This window comes from Monopterus albus, unplaced genomic scaffold (genome assembly GCF_001952655.1).
Source record: "Monopterus albus unplaced genomic scaffold, M_albus_1.0 scaffold99.1, whole genome shotgun sequence".
NCBI lineage: Eukaryota > Metazoa > Chordata > Actinopteri > Synbranchiformes > Synbranchidae > Monopterus > Monopterus albus.
In genome coordinates, this window is record NW_018127979.1 from 2,292,362 (window position 1) to 2,311,655 (window position 19,294).

The window sequence follows — 19,294 nt, forward strand, 5'->3', positions numbered from 1 at the left end:
TGTCAACTGTCGTAGGTCCCAACTTCTGATGGTTCAACTTTAATAGCTTTGTTGAATGTTAGACAAATGGTTGTCATAACCACAAAAGATGCATTGAAGTTGAATTAACGTCACTTAATTGAGGAAAAAAAGAGTTGTTAGTTGTGGTGTACGGCTCGTGGTCCATCGTAGTTTGATGCTGAAGGCTTTTGAGTCCTTGCCTTCTGTCTCCTTTTTCCCTTTTGCACATACCAGCCTCGCTCCACTTTGTGTGCCCTGGACCCCGATTACATTAAAGTAATTAAAAAAAATCTCTCATAGGTTTAGTAAGTAGTGACGAAACAGACTTAATTATTTATTACTTTAAATGCTGTTTGTTATTTTATACTGCCTTATACTTCTCATCATGAACATGACTTCTTGACTAATAAAGCATAAAGAGTAAAAGAGAGGCTCCCTATAATTGTGCGTCTAAACCCGCCCCTTCTACTTCCTTCTAAGTAAAGATCGGTTTAATGTCTATATTTTACTCTGTCGCCTTTATTTAAACACGTAAGTGTGGGCATTACCAAGTATGTTTAAAATAGTTACAATTTTTTTTTTTAATTTTCCACGTTGCGAACAGGAGAGCACTTATGTCTATTTTCCCTGCAAGGTCTGTTTTTTTTCTTAGCCCCTTACTGCTGGTGTGCTCACTAATAGAATTTTTCCAGGGTTTTTATTCTGTCATACATGTTTTACAACAGTAAGCCTTGTGCTTCTACTTCAATTAGATATGCATGATCTGGAAATTGAACCAAATGCCATAGTTTTAAGTATAGATGACTTTGCTGAAATTGCAGATTTTACCCAGTAATTGTTGCAGAAGTGGGATAACACTTTTACAGTGAAACTGCCCACCTCATGTAGTAACATTTTGTTTCCTTTTGAGGGCATTTAGTTGGAGGGAAATTAGCTAATGTGATATCAGAGGATGATCTTTCACAGTCACATACTAGAGCAAAGAGGTGGAGGAGGGGGAAATTACTGTACTGTAAGATCTGATGTGTCACTCATAAGAAAACTTTAATTTGTGGGTCTATGGAACACCATGAATAGTAGGAAGACTTAAAAATGTGACAGGCATGTAATTATCTGCTTTAGGAAAAAATATATTTGTATAATGTACACTACAGGGTGTATTTAAAACTGTGAGGCAAATAGCAAGAGTAGCTGTGTTAAGAGTTGATCAATATGAAATACACACAGTGTTAAAAAAAATCCCCAACTGTTACTTGATAATTGTAAACAAACTGCTTCTCGAAAATTGGATCTACAATTTAAAAAAAATTTTTTTAAAGCATTTTAGGCCACATCACATGTTGGTGTGTTTTGAAGCATTATTTTTCTTACTAATGGATGGAGTAGGTGTAAATTTATAAATGCAAAATTACTTTTATAGGATGGATTCACAGCACTTGGGATGTACTACTTTGGTGTATGTATACTTGAAGAAGATTTTTTTTCAAAGTGCATCTGATGGCTTATATCTTGCTAAAAGTTGAAATTGTCGGCAAGTCTGCCATCAAGTAAATTCAGCCAAATATCCGTAAGCACTTAAAGATAGGAAATCGCATTGATTTAATAATGTAAGTGGATACCAATATTATTGGACATTAGAGTTGTAGAGGTATACCAATTTCATGGTATTCCCTGGTATGAAAATCGATGGTTATCATACCATGCACATTTGCTTATTACTGGCATTGAAGAAAAAAAATGCAATGTGTGTGCACCTTTCTTCTCTGACTGCCTGTCAGAATCAGCAATGGTGTCACATGCACACATGAAGCAGACAAATGGCAGAGACCAGAAGGCTGTTAGCATGTCACTGAACTCCATCTACCAAAAAAAAAAAAAGAAATTAAAATAAGCAGTGCAGGATTACTTTGAATATCTCAAAAATGAACACCTTTGAGAACACCATCCCTCCATGTAGATCAAAGTATGTCTCCCGTTTATTACATTAATCCCAAATGATAAAACGTACGAGTGTATAAACATCTGTCATAAAACGTGCTATCAAAGTCATTTTCCACATTGTCTGTTCGTTTGCTAATCTATGACTTGCAAAAGGACTCAAACTGATCCTGATCTGACCCCAGAAACACACACACAAACTTTCCTGGTTCACATAAATGAGTGTGTGTGTATGTAGTGAAGGTACAGACAGGATAAGTCTGGCTGCAGTTGCGCACATACAATAAACTAACTATTTTGATAAGTGTTTAGAGCATTGTGATGTCACTTCTCACTATTGTCAGAAGTTTTACAATCCAGGCAATCAATTAATGCAGAGAATAATCAGCAGTTTAATCCGCAATGAAAATAATCAGTAGTTACACTTGGATTCAGAAGAACTCGTATCTAACTCAACCAACTGCAACAGTAAAATCTGGCTTTTACATCAGTGCACGAGTAATAGGCTGATAATGTAATGATATAATAGTATAACAGTATAGGGTATATAGTATAACATTAAGTAGTCTACTTCTGCTTTTAATGATTTCAGTGCTTTTTGTGATTATATTTAATTTTACTTAACATTTTCAATGCAGGACTTTTACTTTTGCAGTGTCATAGTAGTACTTTTACTTAAGTAAAGGATGTGAATACTTCCTCTGCTACTGGTGCTAACATACAAACTAACATTCTTTAGTTATGTAACATGTTATAGTTATCTACTATTTTTATAAAATCATTTTTATAATTCTGTTTATTTTTTAGGGTCAGTCTTGTACTGTAATCCAGCTCAATCAACTGTCACAGTCACTTGCAATAAAAAAAGACCCTTTTGTTTTCATTCCTCTGAGGGTCGTTGTGTCTGATAATAATAGTAATTGTGTAATACCATGAAACCGTGAATATTTTCTGAGATGGTTATCATATTGTCAAAATCTCATACTGTTGTAAAGTTTCTGAACACTTGGTTGGTAGAGTGTACATATAAGAAATCACATTGAAAATTGTATGATTTGGTATATTTGTTAAAATGAAGTACACGTGTTAGAGACATTACTTGATATTTCAGCTGAAGTAGCATTGGTAATGTATTCAAATCCAATTTCATTCAATTTAGTTGATGGAAGCAATCTTTTTGTCATCAGTTTCACAGTACAATCACAGTGTGTGCTTATAACTAATATTTTTGTTTCATAAAAACCACAGATTTGAATTTGTAAGTCACTATATGGGGAGGAGGTAGCACTTTGTCAATGTGAAATTGTATGTTCAAAAAAAATCTTAGTAATATATAAACTTTTACTCACTTGTTTATTCAATTTACAACCTATTATGCTCAGACAGGTCAAATAGGTGTAAATATTTTGCTCATATTGTCTTCCAGAAGGTTAACTTTGTCCCTATATGCAATATCAGGTTGGTACAGACATATATTTCAGTTTCTGTTTTCCTACATTTAATCTCATTTAAATGCTCCAGGTTTGTGTCTCCCCTCTGTTCTCTGGTATTTGCCTTTTCACTCTTTGTTGAGCACCGTTGTGCTGTTTCAGACTGACTGCATGACATTCTGTGACTCATCATTCTGTCTTCTCAGACCCCTCCAGCAAAATGGGCTCCCACCCCCATTTCCTGGTGAAACTGTGCCTCTCTTCTTGTGCTTGCTCACATGTGTTGTAGCCCGGTTGCAGAGTACCCCCACCCTTTCTCTTCCTTCTCTCTGCACCACTCAGCACAAACTTTATAGTATTCAAATTAGCTGTGATGGGAACAGGTTTTCACAGGTCTCGTTGGTTATTTTCCAGAAGTTGCCCTGTTTTTGGTTCTGTATCTCGGCAGCATGAAATAGATGCTGTCAAATGGTTTTATGTGCATCAGTCAGTTCTCTCTGAGATGTAGTTTAGGTTGTGGAATAATCTAACTAGCAGCCTATCTAGGTCAACCTTAAATTAAGATGTGATCTCTAGTGAAATTTTGTCTGTTTATTTTGTATGATGTATTTAACAGTGACGTTAAGGATGATAACGCTAGTGGAAGCAATGCAGCATTTGACAGTGCCAGATCCTTGCATGCGTCTTACAAGCATATGTTTTGCATTGGTTTTGATTTTTGCATACAGTACTGTGTCACTGTAGTGCATAGCGCTTTACACCTGTATCACAAAAATAGTTAAAGGATTAAAAACAGAGGTTATAGAGATGTCATTAACATTATTAAGTAATTGTCAGCTATGTGCTTTTCTGTCTTTATGGTTTGTGTATATGTTACACCCCATTTCAGTAAACCAGTTTAAAAAAAAGTCAGGGGAATTATGTGGCATGCTAGAAGTAAGATTATCTATGAGCACTTGTGTGTTTTTGGTAGTCAGTTGGCAACTTTAAAAATTTTAGTAAATTTACAAAAGGTCAGTCCCTGTTCTCTAAAAATCTGATCTTTTGTGTCTTGTGCAATCAAAAACTTGCAATTTCCTCCTTTTTTGACAGTGGCAGAAGGTATTTATGAACTTGGACAGCATGCTTAGAAAAGATAATGTCTCTGCCTGATAATTAAATTTTAGGTAGTAATATGATAACCTTCAGCAGCACTGGCAGTAACATCTGACATAGCAAGAGTGTGCCTCTGACTAGACACATGGTGTTCTCATTTCTGCCGCACCAGGCTTTTTTTCACCTGAGCCCACTGGAAAGATTTATAATAATCCTAAGATAATGGTAGCTGTTTTGTGTATTTTCATTTTATTAGTCCCAACTTGGTAAGTGAGTAACACCTCATCTACTGGCCTCAGTCACTTAGACCAGATACTATCACACAGTCTAACTAATGACGTCTTGTTTGGTCAGTTTTAAAAGTTTGCTTCAGACAACTAATTTGGTGTATTTCTAATACTAATATCACCACTTATAATTTTGGATTGATGATTTATTAATGTTGATCTGCTGGTGTGTACTCGCCACCACCATTTAAGTAGGTAGGTAAAGAGAAGTGGTGAAAGCAAGAGACTTACTTCTAATGGCTGCATTAATACTATGCAGAAGAGCCATAACATGCCTAGTTTTATGTTTTTTTTTTGTATATGTCATGTGTAAACTCAGCCAGCAGTGTAACAACAGAACTTGAAGTCCTTGGAAAACCTCATTATTTTTAGGAGAAAAGATTTCTGTTGTGATGGATGTTTTAACAAACATTTTTTACAGCGTGAACCTGAATAATGTTGGTATCTGAACTCAACTTAGGCATTTGAATTAGATTATGTATCCAGAAAACAAGTGTAGTTTGTGTGCTTGGTGCATGAGTGTATGGGTGTGTCATTCAGCTCACACTTTAGCTTTGCTTCCTCTTTTGGCTCTCTTGCTTATATGCAGATACAACACAGAATACACACTTCAATATTAATTTCAGCCATAGTGATGCTTTTGTTAATAGTGATTTATTGTAATGAAAAAAGGTTGTGGTAGTCGTAAAAGGTTGTGAGAGTTTTCAAAACTTAATTTATTAATGTGGTTGTAGTCAGTTTTTATAGTTTAATGCTATTGGTCAAGTTTAAATCAGGTTCTCATGTTGTACTTCTGAAATTGCTTCACAGTGGGCTGCTGTGTTTGCATCCTGTTTATTGCTTTTGTGGCAGCAGGAGGAAGCTGGAGATGGTTCAGATGTAGTAACTAACTGGAAAGATCCAAAATAAATTTGATGTGGAATACGTAATACTAAGATGAAGTACGTTGTTTATACAGTAGGAGCAGGTACAGCAGTTATTTGTTCACATAAAATATTTCACCAGACACATCATGGACACACTGGTGTGTTTAGATAACAGACACTGGTGTTGGTCATTGGTAAATTCTTGTGCTCCATGTTTTCACTGGAAGCGCTAAAAACAAACAAACAAGGCATTAACTATTACTAACAAGCACAATGAATTATATTTAGCATTATGTTACATGTTAGATGATCATTGTGTTTTCATCAGTCAGTTTCATGCATTGGCTACATTTTAATTGATCACTTATTAAATCCACAAATTAGATTCTAGTACAGTATTTCAAATCACTTTATTCACCGGTGAAACCATTGTATACCTCGAGTGTAACAAGTCCATTTCTCACAGTTACACCTGACAGTAAATGGAGAGGGTGGTGTATACCTGCAGACTGCAAAAATTAGTCAGAAGTCACTCTCACATCCTGGGAACTAGGGTTGTTCAGTTGTCGACCCCAGGTATGCATTTTAACATGTTTCTGGTGTTTTCTGTAATACATTTGATGGGACATGGCTAAGGTTTCCAGGGAATCCCAGTCACTCTGTTGCACTGTGCTGGACATGTTTTGCTGGGTGTGCAAATGTAACAGGTTTTTCTAGGATTAACACTTAATATGTAACAGAGCACTTCTCATAGGCAGTATTCCTGGTTTGCAAATAACTGTCACCACCGGGTTTTTTTTTTTTTTTGTTTTGTTTTTTAGTTTTTCAAACCCTCTCAAAGTATTATTATTAGAGGTGATATTAATTTATTCATCTTTGACATGTCACAATCAGTAGCTTTGCTACTGTGAAGGAATTGGTTCTGAATTAACTTTTTATTACTGAACAGATCTCATGCTGTGTACATGCTGCCCCAGTAGCTGATGAAACACACCTTCTAAAGTTGTGGCACAGTTAACTTTGTAACATTTATGAGTAATGCCTTCCCAAATACAGGAGAACAGTGATTACAGAATACCTGCTGTCTATCTAGCTAAAATTTTACAAGTGATGGAATTGTAATTGTGTAGGGACATATTTGCTTACATGCCAGAGTTAAAATAGAAGAAAAAGTGCATCTGCTTTTACTTTTATAGTATTCTGGGTAAATATACTCTGAAACTAATATTAATCAGTATCTGTTTTTTTTTTTTTTTTTTTTATTGTTATGGCTTTCATCCGAGGCGGTTTTGTCTGCAAATATTTAACTTGGAGTAGTTGCCAAAGATAGAAAGCATTATGCACACAATGAGAATCTCACATTTGCACAAATGTTTTCATGTAGATTGATGCGATTGCCATTCATGTTGTTTTTTTTTTTTTTCTACAGCTTAAGATGTCATTGCAGGTCTCCCTTTACTTTGTGCTTATACTAGCAGAAGACTGTGTAACACATGAGAAGAGGCCAGGCCAGACCACTTGATCTGAGGAGGTGATGAGCTGTCATGTCCATGTTTCTATACCCGATGGAGTGTAGGAGGTTACTTGACCTACAACCTTGAGGTCAGGTGACTCTTTGAGGCCATTGTGTTGAGAGCAAATGTCATAGGAATGGGTTAAAAAGGCTGAGCGGTGACAGTGACATGTCTGGGCATGCTTCCTTAAAGGAAAGGGAGAAAAATAGGGAGAGGTTAGATTCATTGATGTGCACGCTTCCACCTGAACTTGTAAAGGATTTTATCAGCTTAAAAAGAAGTTACACGACTTACCAGTTTATTTCCTATATTTTTGTTGAGTGATCTAATGACAGGCAAGGTAAAATGTTTCATGGTGGCTTCAGTTTAATTCATTCAGTACTGTCTCAGCCTCTGAGTACATCAGCTAAAAGAAGGACTGTACAAGTGGCATAAGGAAATGATTCAGCAAATTTTTTTTGTATTTGAGTTGGTGTACATTGCGTGTTTGTTTCTTTCTTTTTTCCTATCATATACAGCTTGTGCTCCCACATGTTAAGTGTCAGGTGGAGGAGGACACAGGCTGTTTTCTACTGAAAGATCAACTGCCTTAAAATTGGTTTCTACTTGTAACTTAGATTTAGGGCTGCAACTAACAAAAATTCTATATCAGTTAATTTACTAATGGTTTTTTTTTTTGTATTATTCTATTAATTTGTTTTTCAAATGTTAGAAGAAATGACCAACACCAAGTTCCCAACTTTCTAGGACACATTATTGTTTTCATGTTCTTATTTTGTCTGAGCAGCTATGGCAGTATTGCAAATTCCCATGTCTGAGAAGCTGAAACCAGCAGATGTGTACCATTTTGATGTAACGAACTGCTGACAGATTTTTTTTTAAACTTTTTATTTATTTATTTATTTATTTTAGTTGTTTTCTTTTTTTTCCTGTTGCTCACTTAACATTTATTAGGCACTACTTCCAAAAGCTGTCCTTGCTCCCTCTTTGTTGGCAAGACATGTGGACTCGATTAGACCAGGACTAATACAAGGAGATTTTGTCATACTCCACAGATCTGACACCCCTAATGAGAAGCTGTGAATTAACCACAGTACAACGTGATGGCTGATGTATCAAATGCCATGAGTATAATTAGTTGACTTTTTATTACCTTGTGTGATGTTTTAACTATGTTCCTCTATGAAGTGCCCAGAACCAATTTTGCAGCATTAGTTATCCAGTAAAAATCATTTTTTGAAAAATAATTTGTCATTCAGAACTATCAGCAAATTTTGCTACAATTTGTAGTTTGTAAAATTGATACTAAATGTAAACTATACAATTTCCCGAGGACATTCTTTATTTTAATATTAAATTAGCTTGCACCCTGTGCTATGGTTGCATTTTTATGCTGTGGGATAAATGGTGTGCAGTTAAACTCCCAGGCTCCTACTTACCAATAAAAAAGAGAGAGCACTGGACTCACTGGTTTTCTCTTCCCACCCTCCTGTCAGGTGTGTCTGACTATAGTTTGCATTGTTGCACCTATGCTCTCTACCTTTGCTTAACTAACACTATTTCATCTGTAGTTATCCATATATATCCATATCATCACCTCAATTTACATGTATTAGGCATTTAAAGATGGGACAAATCATATACTGCTCAAAAAAATAAAGGGAACACAACATAAGACATCCTAGATCTGAATGAATGAAATATTCTTATTAATTTCCTTGTTCATTACATAGTTGAATGTCTTATTTTCCCGTGTGTTCCCTTTATTTTTTTGAGCAGTGTATATTGTAAGAATTACAAATAGATGATGTGCATCTTAGAATTTCTCCAACATTGTAGTATCACTTCTTTTGAGCTTACACAGAGTATTAAGTGACTTTTTAGGAAAAAAAATTATTTGCCCTAAAATGGAGCCTATGTGTAGCAGAACTTTTTTTAAATAATATATATCAGTCTTGTTCTGTGAGCTACAATGGAGTTTTTGTGTCTGAGAGAAGACTGCATGTTTTGTCATTGTAGTTTTGCAAGGGACGTATGTTAGAGATGTCATTAGATGCAGGCATCAGGTCCATTTCAGACCAAGGTCATGATTACAGGTCCACTGAGACCTCTAGTGGCAACAACCGTTGGACCCACTCCTACAGAGTTGTGATCAGGATATATTTTCACACTTTAACCTAAGGTTTTGTTAAAGGCGATAGCTTAATTTTTGCTGCTGTTTACAATGGAATCCTTGTAAACTAGAAAGGAAGGCGTTAGTGTATGGATTGATCCAGTGGGATAACAGTTTGTTTTTTTTTCTACATGCTTACTTCCACATGTGTGGTCAGCTATTGAACAGTCCCTCTGATGCTGTTAGGGATTTAGTGATTGCTCAGTGACACTTCAACAAACAAAATATCTCCTGTCACTTGTGCAGACATGGGACTTCTCCTATAATAGGCCACTCTTGCTTCATTAAGAAATTGATGCATTTTCAGCCAGAGTAAAAGTTTTCACAGAAGTAACTTTAAATATTGTGGCAATTTTTTTCAGGGTTGAGTACATTGAGCTCTGTTTGGTGAGCACTTAGCTGAGTAGTAATTATCTTTGAACCCAAGCGTGCTCAACTGCCGAATGAGACACTGCACTCACTGACAAGCAGCCGTCTTTGCAACACAGATGTTTAATGCTATTGAAAAAGAAGTCTGCACACAGTCTTGGAGTTGAGATATGAAATTACTCGAGTACACTGTATGGCCAGTATGTGAACAGCTGTATCCTTAGGCTTGTTTCCAATCAGGGGGAATCCTAATGCTACAGCATACAGTGACATTTTAGACAACAGTACTTCCAATGTTGTGGCAAGAGTTTGGGGAAGGCCCATTAATGTTTCAATATTAAGCAAGATGTATTAAGAAATGTCTTTCTCATTTTTGGAGAACATGACTGGCCCAGAGAGCCCAGACCACTTCCAGCAGCTTTGGAATGAATTGGAAGCTGACAGTGAGCCAGGCCTTATCGCCCCACATCAACATCCAGCATCACAATATGGCTAAATTGGTGTAAATCTCTGCAACCAGATTCAGAAGTCTTGTGAAAAGTCTTCCCAGAAGAGCAGAGGCTGTTCTGCAATTTGCTAATTCTTATGGCTTTGAAATGAGAGCTTCAACAACTACATGAGAGTAATTTTCTGGTGTCTACATACTTTTGGCCACAAAGTGCACTTGGATAATTGACACTGAAATTTTCAAAGAATTACATATAAACTTTGTGTGTGTGTGTGTGTGTTTTTCTCAGATGGAGAGCCACCTTGCCTGCCTTTGAAGTGGACAGGAGACTTCAGTCTGCAGAAGAGACTGGTGATCATCTGAACATCTTTAGGTAGATACATGATAGGTAGTACGTCTGTACCCGTCTGAACATGACAAGGACTTGAAGCCTGGAAGAAGAGAGTGCAAATAACACAGAAGATGAAAAGAGCTTGAAGCTGAGGGACGGTGACTTTATTTCTGGTGATGCTGTAGCAGCACGGAATGGTTTGTGGGTTACACTGAGATACAGGCCATACTGTGCTGCTGCATTAAAACCTGAATACACATCCTGTTCTTCGGCCTCTCTTCTACTATTTTAGTGATAATTAAAGTTGGCTTGTTCATTGGCACTCTTGCCTATATAGTAGTGTTCTCTGTCTGAATTAATGCCTCATAGTTGTTTTCCTGATAAGTTGTTCTCATCTGCTGGTCACTTTACTGTAGCAGCACGTAAATATTGGAGTTAAGACTAAGTGAAGCCTCCAGTATTGATCGTGCTGCTGAAGCAAAGCTGACCACTCAGTCTTTGCAACTAACCAAGTGTACTCAAACCATCCTGGTGGAATGAAAACACAAGCACACACACCGTTTTTTTTTTTGTTTTGTTTTTTTTTCTCTTTCTTCGTTTGTTTTCGTTTTCATAAGAGATACTCATCGGTGCATTATATACACAGATTACGTTAACCATCACAGTATGGTTTTGCTAGTTAAAACGTATACACTTCTCTTTACATTTATCCCACTGTTGTGTCTGCACACTTGCAAAAATAAAAGTTTAAATCGAGTTTGGTCTGTAATGTGTTTTGATCATGTTAAACTTCCAGTTTAATACAATACTGTGATATAGCATAGAAGGTTGATATTTAAATAATACTTTTATTTTAGTTTTTCGGACACACTAGTACTACTCATCCACAAAGAAATCTTGCACTTTGCCTGCATGGCCTTCTAGCAGCGACACAGATGTCCAACCTGATCGGCAACCCTGACCCACATTTACTGCGGAATACAATTATATTTATTATACTTTGTACACCATACTTACCTCACAATTCTAAATAGGCAGTGTATTTTATTTAATTTGGAAAACAAGACCGACCTCTACCGGGTTTAGGCCCGATTATCCTGACGGCTCTTTATCGTTTTGCTCGCTTAGGGACTATTTTTATTTTTTATGATTACAAACCTTTGGTAGTATATTGTGATAGTCACTGAAACCATGCAATGTTGTAACGAAGAATATGGCATCCTGTAACTGGACTAAAATGCTTGCGAAGGCCATGCGTACTAGGACATGGGCTGATGATAAATCCCACATAAGTTAAAATTATTTAGAAAAAACAAAACAAAAAGTAATTTATGCTGTTTTTGTAGACTTTTAGAGTCGCGAGGCGAACACTGGTAAATCTTTGGCCTTTTAGGCGGCCGGCTCCGGGCGGACCTGCTGCTGAAAAACCCTTTAAACAAAAGCTTCCAAACCTGGTGTCTGGAAAGAAGAAGCAGCGGTTTCATCTGTTTACAACCGCGTATAGACCAGATCTTGCTTTTTGTTGAAAATGTAAAGAGAGAAAGAAATGACTAGGTCCAGTAGCCTAATAGTTTGCATGTTGCAGCAAGTTTTATCATTTGGCCTTACGTGTCTTTTTATTCACAATTCCGAAATCTCAATATTTGTTTGTGCAACTATAATTAACCTATAAATAACCCGGAAATACGGTGGGCTATTTGGTAAATGTGATGCAAAATAATAGAGAAGAGTGAACATAATCCAAATTGGCGGGTTTAAATCACTGGAGCATTGCAGTTGTGCAAATGGGAAAGGATATACATCTAACATATATAAATTATATATAGGCCTATTTTCTAACATTCCGGTTTTGTTTTAAAAGATTTGCCTGCGTATAATAATACCCTGTGCATTGTTTCATACTGCTACATCATCTCCGAATATACATTTTCTGAGTGAGTATTGGGTAAAAAAGCTAATTGTAGTCGCCTAATTGGTAAATTCTTAGATGGTTTCCTAAGTGCGGTGATTTAATGTGTTGGAAACTTGACTCCACACGGCACATCAACATGTGGATGCAGCAAATAGTAGAATTTCACAGTTTGACTTATTTTAGCTTATTTTATTTTGCATCGGCCGTGTAGCCTGTAGTTAACAGTATAATAGTAGAATAGCACACTCAGTGTCACGGTCACCCGCTGGACTTTTATGCGCTTACACTGGCATGCAAGCACTTAAAAACCTAAAACGGTCATTGTGTGAAATTAATATTGTAACTATAGGAAATAAGGTGAAAAGACGTTATAATAACAGGAATAACACAACAAGGTCTGGAAATACCATCATATAGCCTCAGACCCACTGTGTAAAGAGGTTTAAGACAGCGGGACCTTATCCAGAGATGCGATTATTCACGGGTTATTCCTAATTGTTTGGACATTTAGCTACTTGCTGTTTACATTGTGACTTAAATCAACCATCAGGGGCCCACTTTGATATAAGGTGGGCCTGTGATGCGCCATAGATTTATCAGAAAAGTCCCAGTTACACTGACACTCACAATCAGTTTGGGCCGAGTTGACGTCTGCCAAGCTATATTTAAATTTGGGTGCAGTGACAAAATATTAAGGTAGTGTTGTGTTTTTATTTTCGCCTGGCAATAAAGTTACAAGGGCACCATGACGTACATGTACATCCTGAAATATGGTCAGCGTTGACATAGATTCACTTTGTGGTCTGATTTTAGGATCCATTTTTCAACCCCCCAAAATGTATTTCAGGAAAACAGGCAACATAAGTGAAAGGATAACTGGTCGATGTTCATTTGCTCTGAATTATATCAATAGCCACAGCTGGCGATGAGCTCAGCTATTCTAATTTTAATAACTTCCATTTGGCTGTTCATTTTCAAATCCGGAAGCCTAACAGTATATTAGTCTACACGGTACTTTTAATCTGACACCCTGCAGATGTGCATCTCTGTAGCCCGGATAAACCATCCAACAAGTGAGTCGCATGAAGCTCCTCAAGCTCATTTTGTGTAGAAATAAAGTGACTGCCCCGCCCGCTTGACAATCACGCAGTCTTGCCTAAGTTTTATTAGAAATGACAGAGGGAACACAGAGGTGTGGGTTGGATTCGTGAAAAAATGTCAGGACAGTGTGGGGTTTTTCCCTCTCGGTGTTTCTGCAGCCCGCTGAATATTTGACACGGGCCCTGTTATGTAACGTTTGTAACCTTGAAGAGGTTGCAGCATCACTGTGATGCGGACGCGCTCTGCGGGCAAGAGGGCATGAAGTACACAGTGCATTCGTTTTATTACTTTCTTTTAAGAGGTCTGCATGGTACAATTAGTTCATTGGCTCGCGTGTGTCAGTATGTAGCTGTGTGCTTTGGCCTGTCGCATTAAAAAAAAAACAAATAAACATGGATGTGTCTTCAATTTCTGTTTTATTTATCATGATAATGTCGAAGAGGTATAAAACTGTAATCATATTAAAAGGAATAGACTGCACATTTGTTTTTAGAAAGAAAGCTGTGGTCTGATATAAATGGTTCCATCCTCTGAGGATTAAGGGTTGATGCTTTTAGTCTATGACGTCATTGAGGTTGGAACTTGGACGAAAAATAAAACTACATGATAAACAATCAGGTGTTTCCGTCCACTCAGGTGTATACCTGTCATTTCTGTGTCTCAGTTTGAAAACGTAGTAGCTTGAGTGCATGAGGTGCATCAGGTTAGTTACTGAAACAACTTACAACTGCTAATAAAGGTGACAGTGTAGTCAATTAAGTTCATGACACATTGTTGACCTGCACCTATCAAACTTGTGCACTTGTCAATCATTTCTAGGAGCTGCACACCAATGTGGGTAAAGTGCGAGGAAACTGTAGTAAGAACTGGTTCAAACAGTGAGCTTGTTGCAAGGCTGTGGGGCAGCAGCAGGAGTGTAACGACCGGGATGGATATAATGAATATAAACAAGTAGATCCAACGGAACGCTGTCATCCGTGAGCTCCCCGCTCGGCATGAGCCACTCTCTTGTGGGACTGAGATCTTGTCCACTGCTCCAAGCCTTAGTGAATCCCACTTTTTGACATCGAAGCTGCGCACAAATGGTCCGACGTACATGTCTTTCCGTGAGGGTAGCGGAGTCTCCTTAATGATCCTCAGCTTCTCCCGAAACTCCTGCATGTGCTGCAGAAAGCACAGGGGGTCGGAGACGCTTCTGAAAGACTCAGCGATGCTGTGCGCCTTTTCCTGCTCCTCCAGCACTGCGGCCAGCTTGGTGATCTTCGGGTCGTATGCTTGCAACACCTCCAGTTTCAGTGTTTCAAAATCGCAGAGGATTTCATCCTTTTTACATTGTAGGGCACTGATGAGTTTGTCGAAATAGTCCGTTACCTTTTCTGCTTCTTTGGTCACCGACTGAAGCGCCTTTTTCTTATTGGTTTGTAGTGTCTCCAGGCGGGGCACGATATCTCCGCTCTGGCAGCTCTTCACCCAGCGAAGCAGCTCTTCAAACGCCCCCTTCTCCCTGTTATATGCCTCCTCCAAGGAGCAGAATGTATGCCCTTTGTGGTCATCTGCTAAGCAAATTCCACAAATAAGCTTTGAGTCTGTGGCGCAAAATATGTTGAGAGGCTGTTCGTAGTGTTGTTTACAAACAGACATTTTAGGCATGACCCTTAATTTGCTGTATTTGTCTACAATTCCGCGCAGAGAATAGTTGATCTGCAGGCTATTTGCGCCGTTGTGAGGGGACTCTTTGCGGCATGTGGGGCATTTCAAAGGTGCTCTAAAAGCTGGACCTCGGTTCCCTTCCAAGAGTCCCTCCAAGCATTTCTTGCAAAAGCTGTGTGAGCACAACAAGACTCGTGGATCCTCGAAGAAAGAGCAGCAGATTGGGCACATAAGTTCCTCTTCTAGCTCCTCCATGGCTTCCTGTAAACACATTGCCCAGGCATCAAATCACTGTTTAAGTTAATCAAAGAAAGGCCAGTAAAACAACATTTAATAAATACGCATATCATATCCCCCCCCCTTAGACAGATGCTGCTAATAAATTAGACACAAAATGCTGTAACATCGCAAAGGATACAGATTCTGCAGTTATGTTCCAGCTGTGTCTGGCGTAATCCCATCCTGAAAGCGAAACTGACGTGCAAGGTTGTACCCGCGTAAAATGTGCGCAATAAGCAACACCCTGCTTTTTGATGTCCTCCATTAACTAGCTGTCGTTGTAAAACACCTCAAGATGCGTCGCAAAACCCAGATGGATATTAGTCAAAATCATCAACAACTTTACAGTCGTAAATTAAAGTAGCAAAGGATTTTCTCCTCGCTTTGTATTCCAGAACAACAATAGTGTGGTCAGCTGAGCTGAACCCTAATTTACCACCGCCTAATCAATCCAACGAGACAAATGATCGACAAATATGAGTCCCCTTAGCGTTGCTCTTGTTGGCAAGCTACTGAGAGAGGGCTGTGACAGATTTTGCAAACGCATAGTAACACGCAACTACTGGAGCAAAAGAATCACTCACCAGCTGCTGAGACGCTCAGTGCAACGCAATCATGGCGCTTGTTGCTGTGCAGACTTCGCCCTTTCCGGGTACAGAGTTAACTGTTTCAGTGGTGCATTGGTGATTGAAGAGACACTAATTGCTGTGTTTTTGCACACATGTTTGTCCGTGGGTGTAATATAGTACCACCGACATGAAAGATACGGATATCTCGCTTTATTTGACAGCTTAATTCTGAATACTGGGATGTTTACGTTTTTCTCCCTGCTGGGTAACGTGCACAGGATCCCTGTCAGTTGGATGGGGGAGGGGCTGTTGCTATGCAAAACATTACAGCGTGAAAAACTGTCAACAAGGTTTTAGTCCCTGTTTGTTATCACAGGCTTCACACTGGCCCGCTTCACTCCTATAGGTGCTTGTCAGTAGCCTATATGCATATATAGTATGAACAGGTAACATGATAAATGGTGCAAGTGAGAACACTAGGTGAATTAACTGATATAAAATGGTCAATGATGTGTCGCACAGACAGATCGCCTGGGCACAGTGAGTGAACAGAAACTCAGATAGACTAGCATCAGCACTGTTGACTTCATGTTCCAATCTGTGAGGATGCTCTCCAGTTAGGCTATGAATTGCTATGAACATTTCCGCATTTTGTCCACTACTGACCATTTAACATTTTTCTACTTTGCCATTCTCCCTCCAAAAATACTTTATGTTCACTTGTGGTTATGTAACTTCGACATCCAATAGTCACGTGCAGAAATGTTGACCCTGATTTTCTTCCCTTGTTTCCATGCCATCAGGAGCAACTGCCTGTCTTAGCCACTGTGATTGGATACAGTGGGGTAGCAGGAGCTTATGTAGCTCCGACTTCTGTCGCTGTGTGTCGCTGTTGTGTGATGGGCGCATGACGCACAACGCACTCTTTGGTTTGTTCAGTTTGTTTCCGGGTGTCAAACGAGTAGGGGCGAGAATGACTGCGATGTTTACGTGTTGTCTAGGTTGTTGCGGTGGTGGCGGCTCGGGGCATATTCCCCTCAAAGAAATGCCTACGGTCCAGTTAGATACTCACCACATGGGTAAGTGAGTATGTGTTTATCCTGTACAGCTGATATAGAGGCACGTCGTTGGCTGTATCTGTGAAGTGATGTTTGCGACTTCTGCCGTTACGGTTAGCTAGCCAGCTAACAGCTAGCTGTTCCTAGTGTTCTGACGGAAAAACTCGGGAATTCTGAAAGAGAATGCGTTTCTCCCACAACAAGTTCAGTTAACCTTGTTTTACAATGTAGTTAAAATCATATCAACGCCTTCTCACTCATTGATATCAATATGGTTCAGTTTTATTAACTATTGGACACAAAATGTCTCCTCATTCACTTAATGTGTACTGGACGATTCAAGTGTATATCAACCCTTGTGTTAGTTTCATACTGCGTCATAGCTGTTTGCTGTTTTTCCCTAGCTTGCAAAATGAATATTTTTCAATTGTTGGTTGGACAAAGCTTGCCCAAGTTAGCATTTTGGGTTTTAGGAAAATGTGGTGGCAGTCTTTTAGAAATTTTACCAACAATACCATGATAGCTCAAATGTATTTGACTAAATAGTTCACAAAGAAGATTGTTCGTTTCACTCCAAAATTGTTTTTATGAATTTTATGTGGTTTTATAGCAAAATTGACTCTTGCTTTTGTTTTTCAGGCACAGATGTTGTCATTGTAAAAAGTGGCCGTAGGATATGTGGCACTGGAGGGTGTCTGGCCAATGGTCCTCTGCACCAGAACAAAAGTTATTTTGAGTTTAAGGTCCAGTCCACTGGTAAGCATTTGACTTAAAGTCCACCCTCTTTCCATACATTTTCTTCCTTGCTTACCAGCCAGATTGACTATGTGCTTAATTTATTCTGAGATACAGCAGTTTTTAGTAGCTACAACATTTTTTTGTCTGCATGCTCACTGGTGAGCTTCTGTTCATTTACAAGGACAGTGTATGAAGGTGCAAGCCATTTGCTTTCTTTCATGTAAGGCTGCCTTCATGCAGCCCTGCATTAGTCACCGACTCTTGCCAACTAACATTTTATTTCACCTGGCCTTTGTCAAGACTCTTGCCAACATTTTATTTCACCTGGCCTTTGTCATATATATGAATGTATTTTAGTCTCTGTGCTCAAATTTGCTTTAAAATAGTGGATGTGTTGTGCTTTGTGTTTAGGTGTCTGGGGTGTTGGCGTGGCCACACAGAAAGTGAATCTCAATCAAGTGCCTTTGGGCAGAGACACAAACAGCTTAGTCCTGAGGCATGATGGGTCTGTGTACCACAATAATGAAGAGAAGAGTTGTCTGCCTGCAAACAGCCTTCCTCAGGAGGGTGACATTGTGGTAAGTGCAAATTTGATTTTTCTTTAGAATCACAATCTGAATCAGCTTTAATCACCAAGAATGTTGACCATACATCGATCAGGCATAACATTATGACCAGTGGCAGGGGAAGGGAATAAAACTAATTAACTCACAACACAGGGACCAAAAAAAAAAAGTGTATTAGGCAGCAAGTGAACATTCAGTCCTCAAAGCTGATGTGTTGGAAGCAGGAAAAAATGAGCAAATGTAAGGATCTGAAAGGGCCAAACTGTGATGCTGAGATGACTGGGTCAGAGCATCTCCCACCCTGCAGGTCTTGGTGGGTGTTCTTGGTCTGCAGTGGTTAGTACCTACCAACAGTGGCTAAGGAAGGATAAATGGTGAACTGGCAACAGAGTCATTGATGTCCATGGCTCACTGATGATTGCCCTACTGTAGATTAAACTTTTAACTTCCATTTGTACTTTTCAAAAGATTAAAATTTATTTGATTGTTAAAATGGTTGAAAATGAGAAATACTGTACATTGTTCTTTATGAAGAGAAAGAGTCAGGGGCTGTAGTGGTGATATCACACCTAGAGTGGTGAGGCTGTTGAATGTGTCTAAAACTTGTCCTCATGACCACAGTTTTCACTCCTTTTACATAGGTTTTTCACTGAATTGTAGACACATCTGTGTCTGGACAGAATTCTGAGATGAAATAGCTTCCTCTAGGACTCCTTGACCACGCAAAAACTCACTTAAATCCTATTTTTGGGAATCATGCAGCGCCTCTCCAGCATGACTCAAAGGCAGGCTCTCACTCACTGAAATTGGCTCCTTACAGGTATCCAGACTTCTGAGTTTAAAGTCAGAAGATGAAAGTCAGAATTCTAGAATGTCAACATTCTAGAATTATAGAATGAATGAATTCTAGAATGTCAACATTCTAGAATTATAGAATGAATCAATTCTAGAATGTCAACATTCTAGAATT

General features: G+C 38.6%; 2 protein-coding genes across 2 annotated transcripts in view; one reads left to right on the forward strand and one right to left on the reverse strand.

Annotated features, from left to right (window-relative positions):
- Nucleotides 1–10,499: 10,499 nt before the first annotated feature.
- On the reverse strand, nt 10,500–16,456 carry trim13 (tripartite motif containing 13). Its single transcript, XM_020609367.1, has 2 exons — nt 15,978–16,456; nt 10,500–15,375 (listed from the first exon to the last, which is right to left on the reverse strand). Exon 2 carries the CDS (start codon nt 15,367–15,369, stop codon nt 14,173–14,175), a length of 1,197 nt encoding a protein of 398 aa, XP_020465023.1. The 5' UTR covers nt 15,370–15,375; nt 15,978–16,456; the 3' UTR covers nt 10,500–14,172.
- Nucleotides 16,457–16,647: 191 nt separating this feature from the next.
- spryd7b (SPRY domain containing 7b) overlaps nt 16,648–19,294 on the forward strand; it is a 9,873-nt gene continuing 7,226 nt past the window's right edge. Inside the window, exons 1-3 of the mRNA XM_020609368.1 lie at nt 16,648–17,041; nt 17,660–17,776; nt 18,170–18,336. Of these exons, the coding sequence (XP_020465024.1) occupies nt 16,756–17,041; nt 17,660–17,776; nt 18,170–18,336 (570 nt within the window). The 5' untranslated portion in view covers nt 16,648–16,755. The remainder of the gene's footprint in view (nt 17,042–17,659; nt 17,777–18,169; nt 18,337–19,294) is intronic.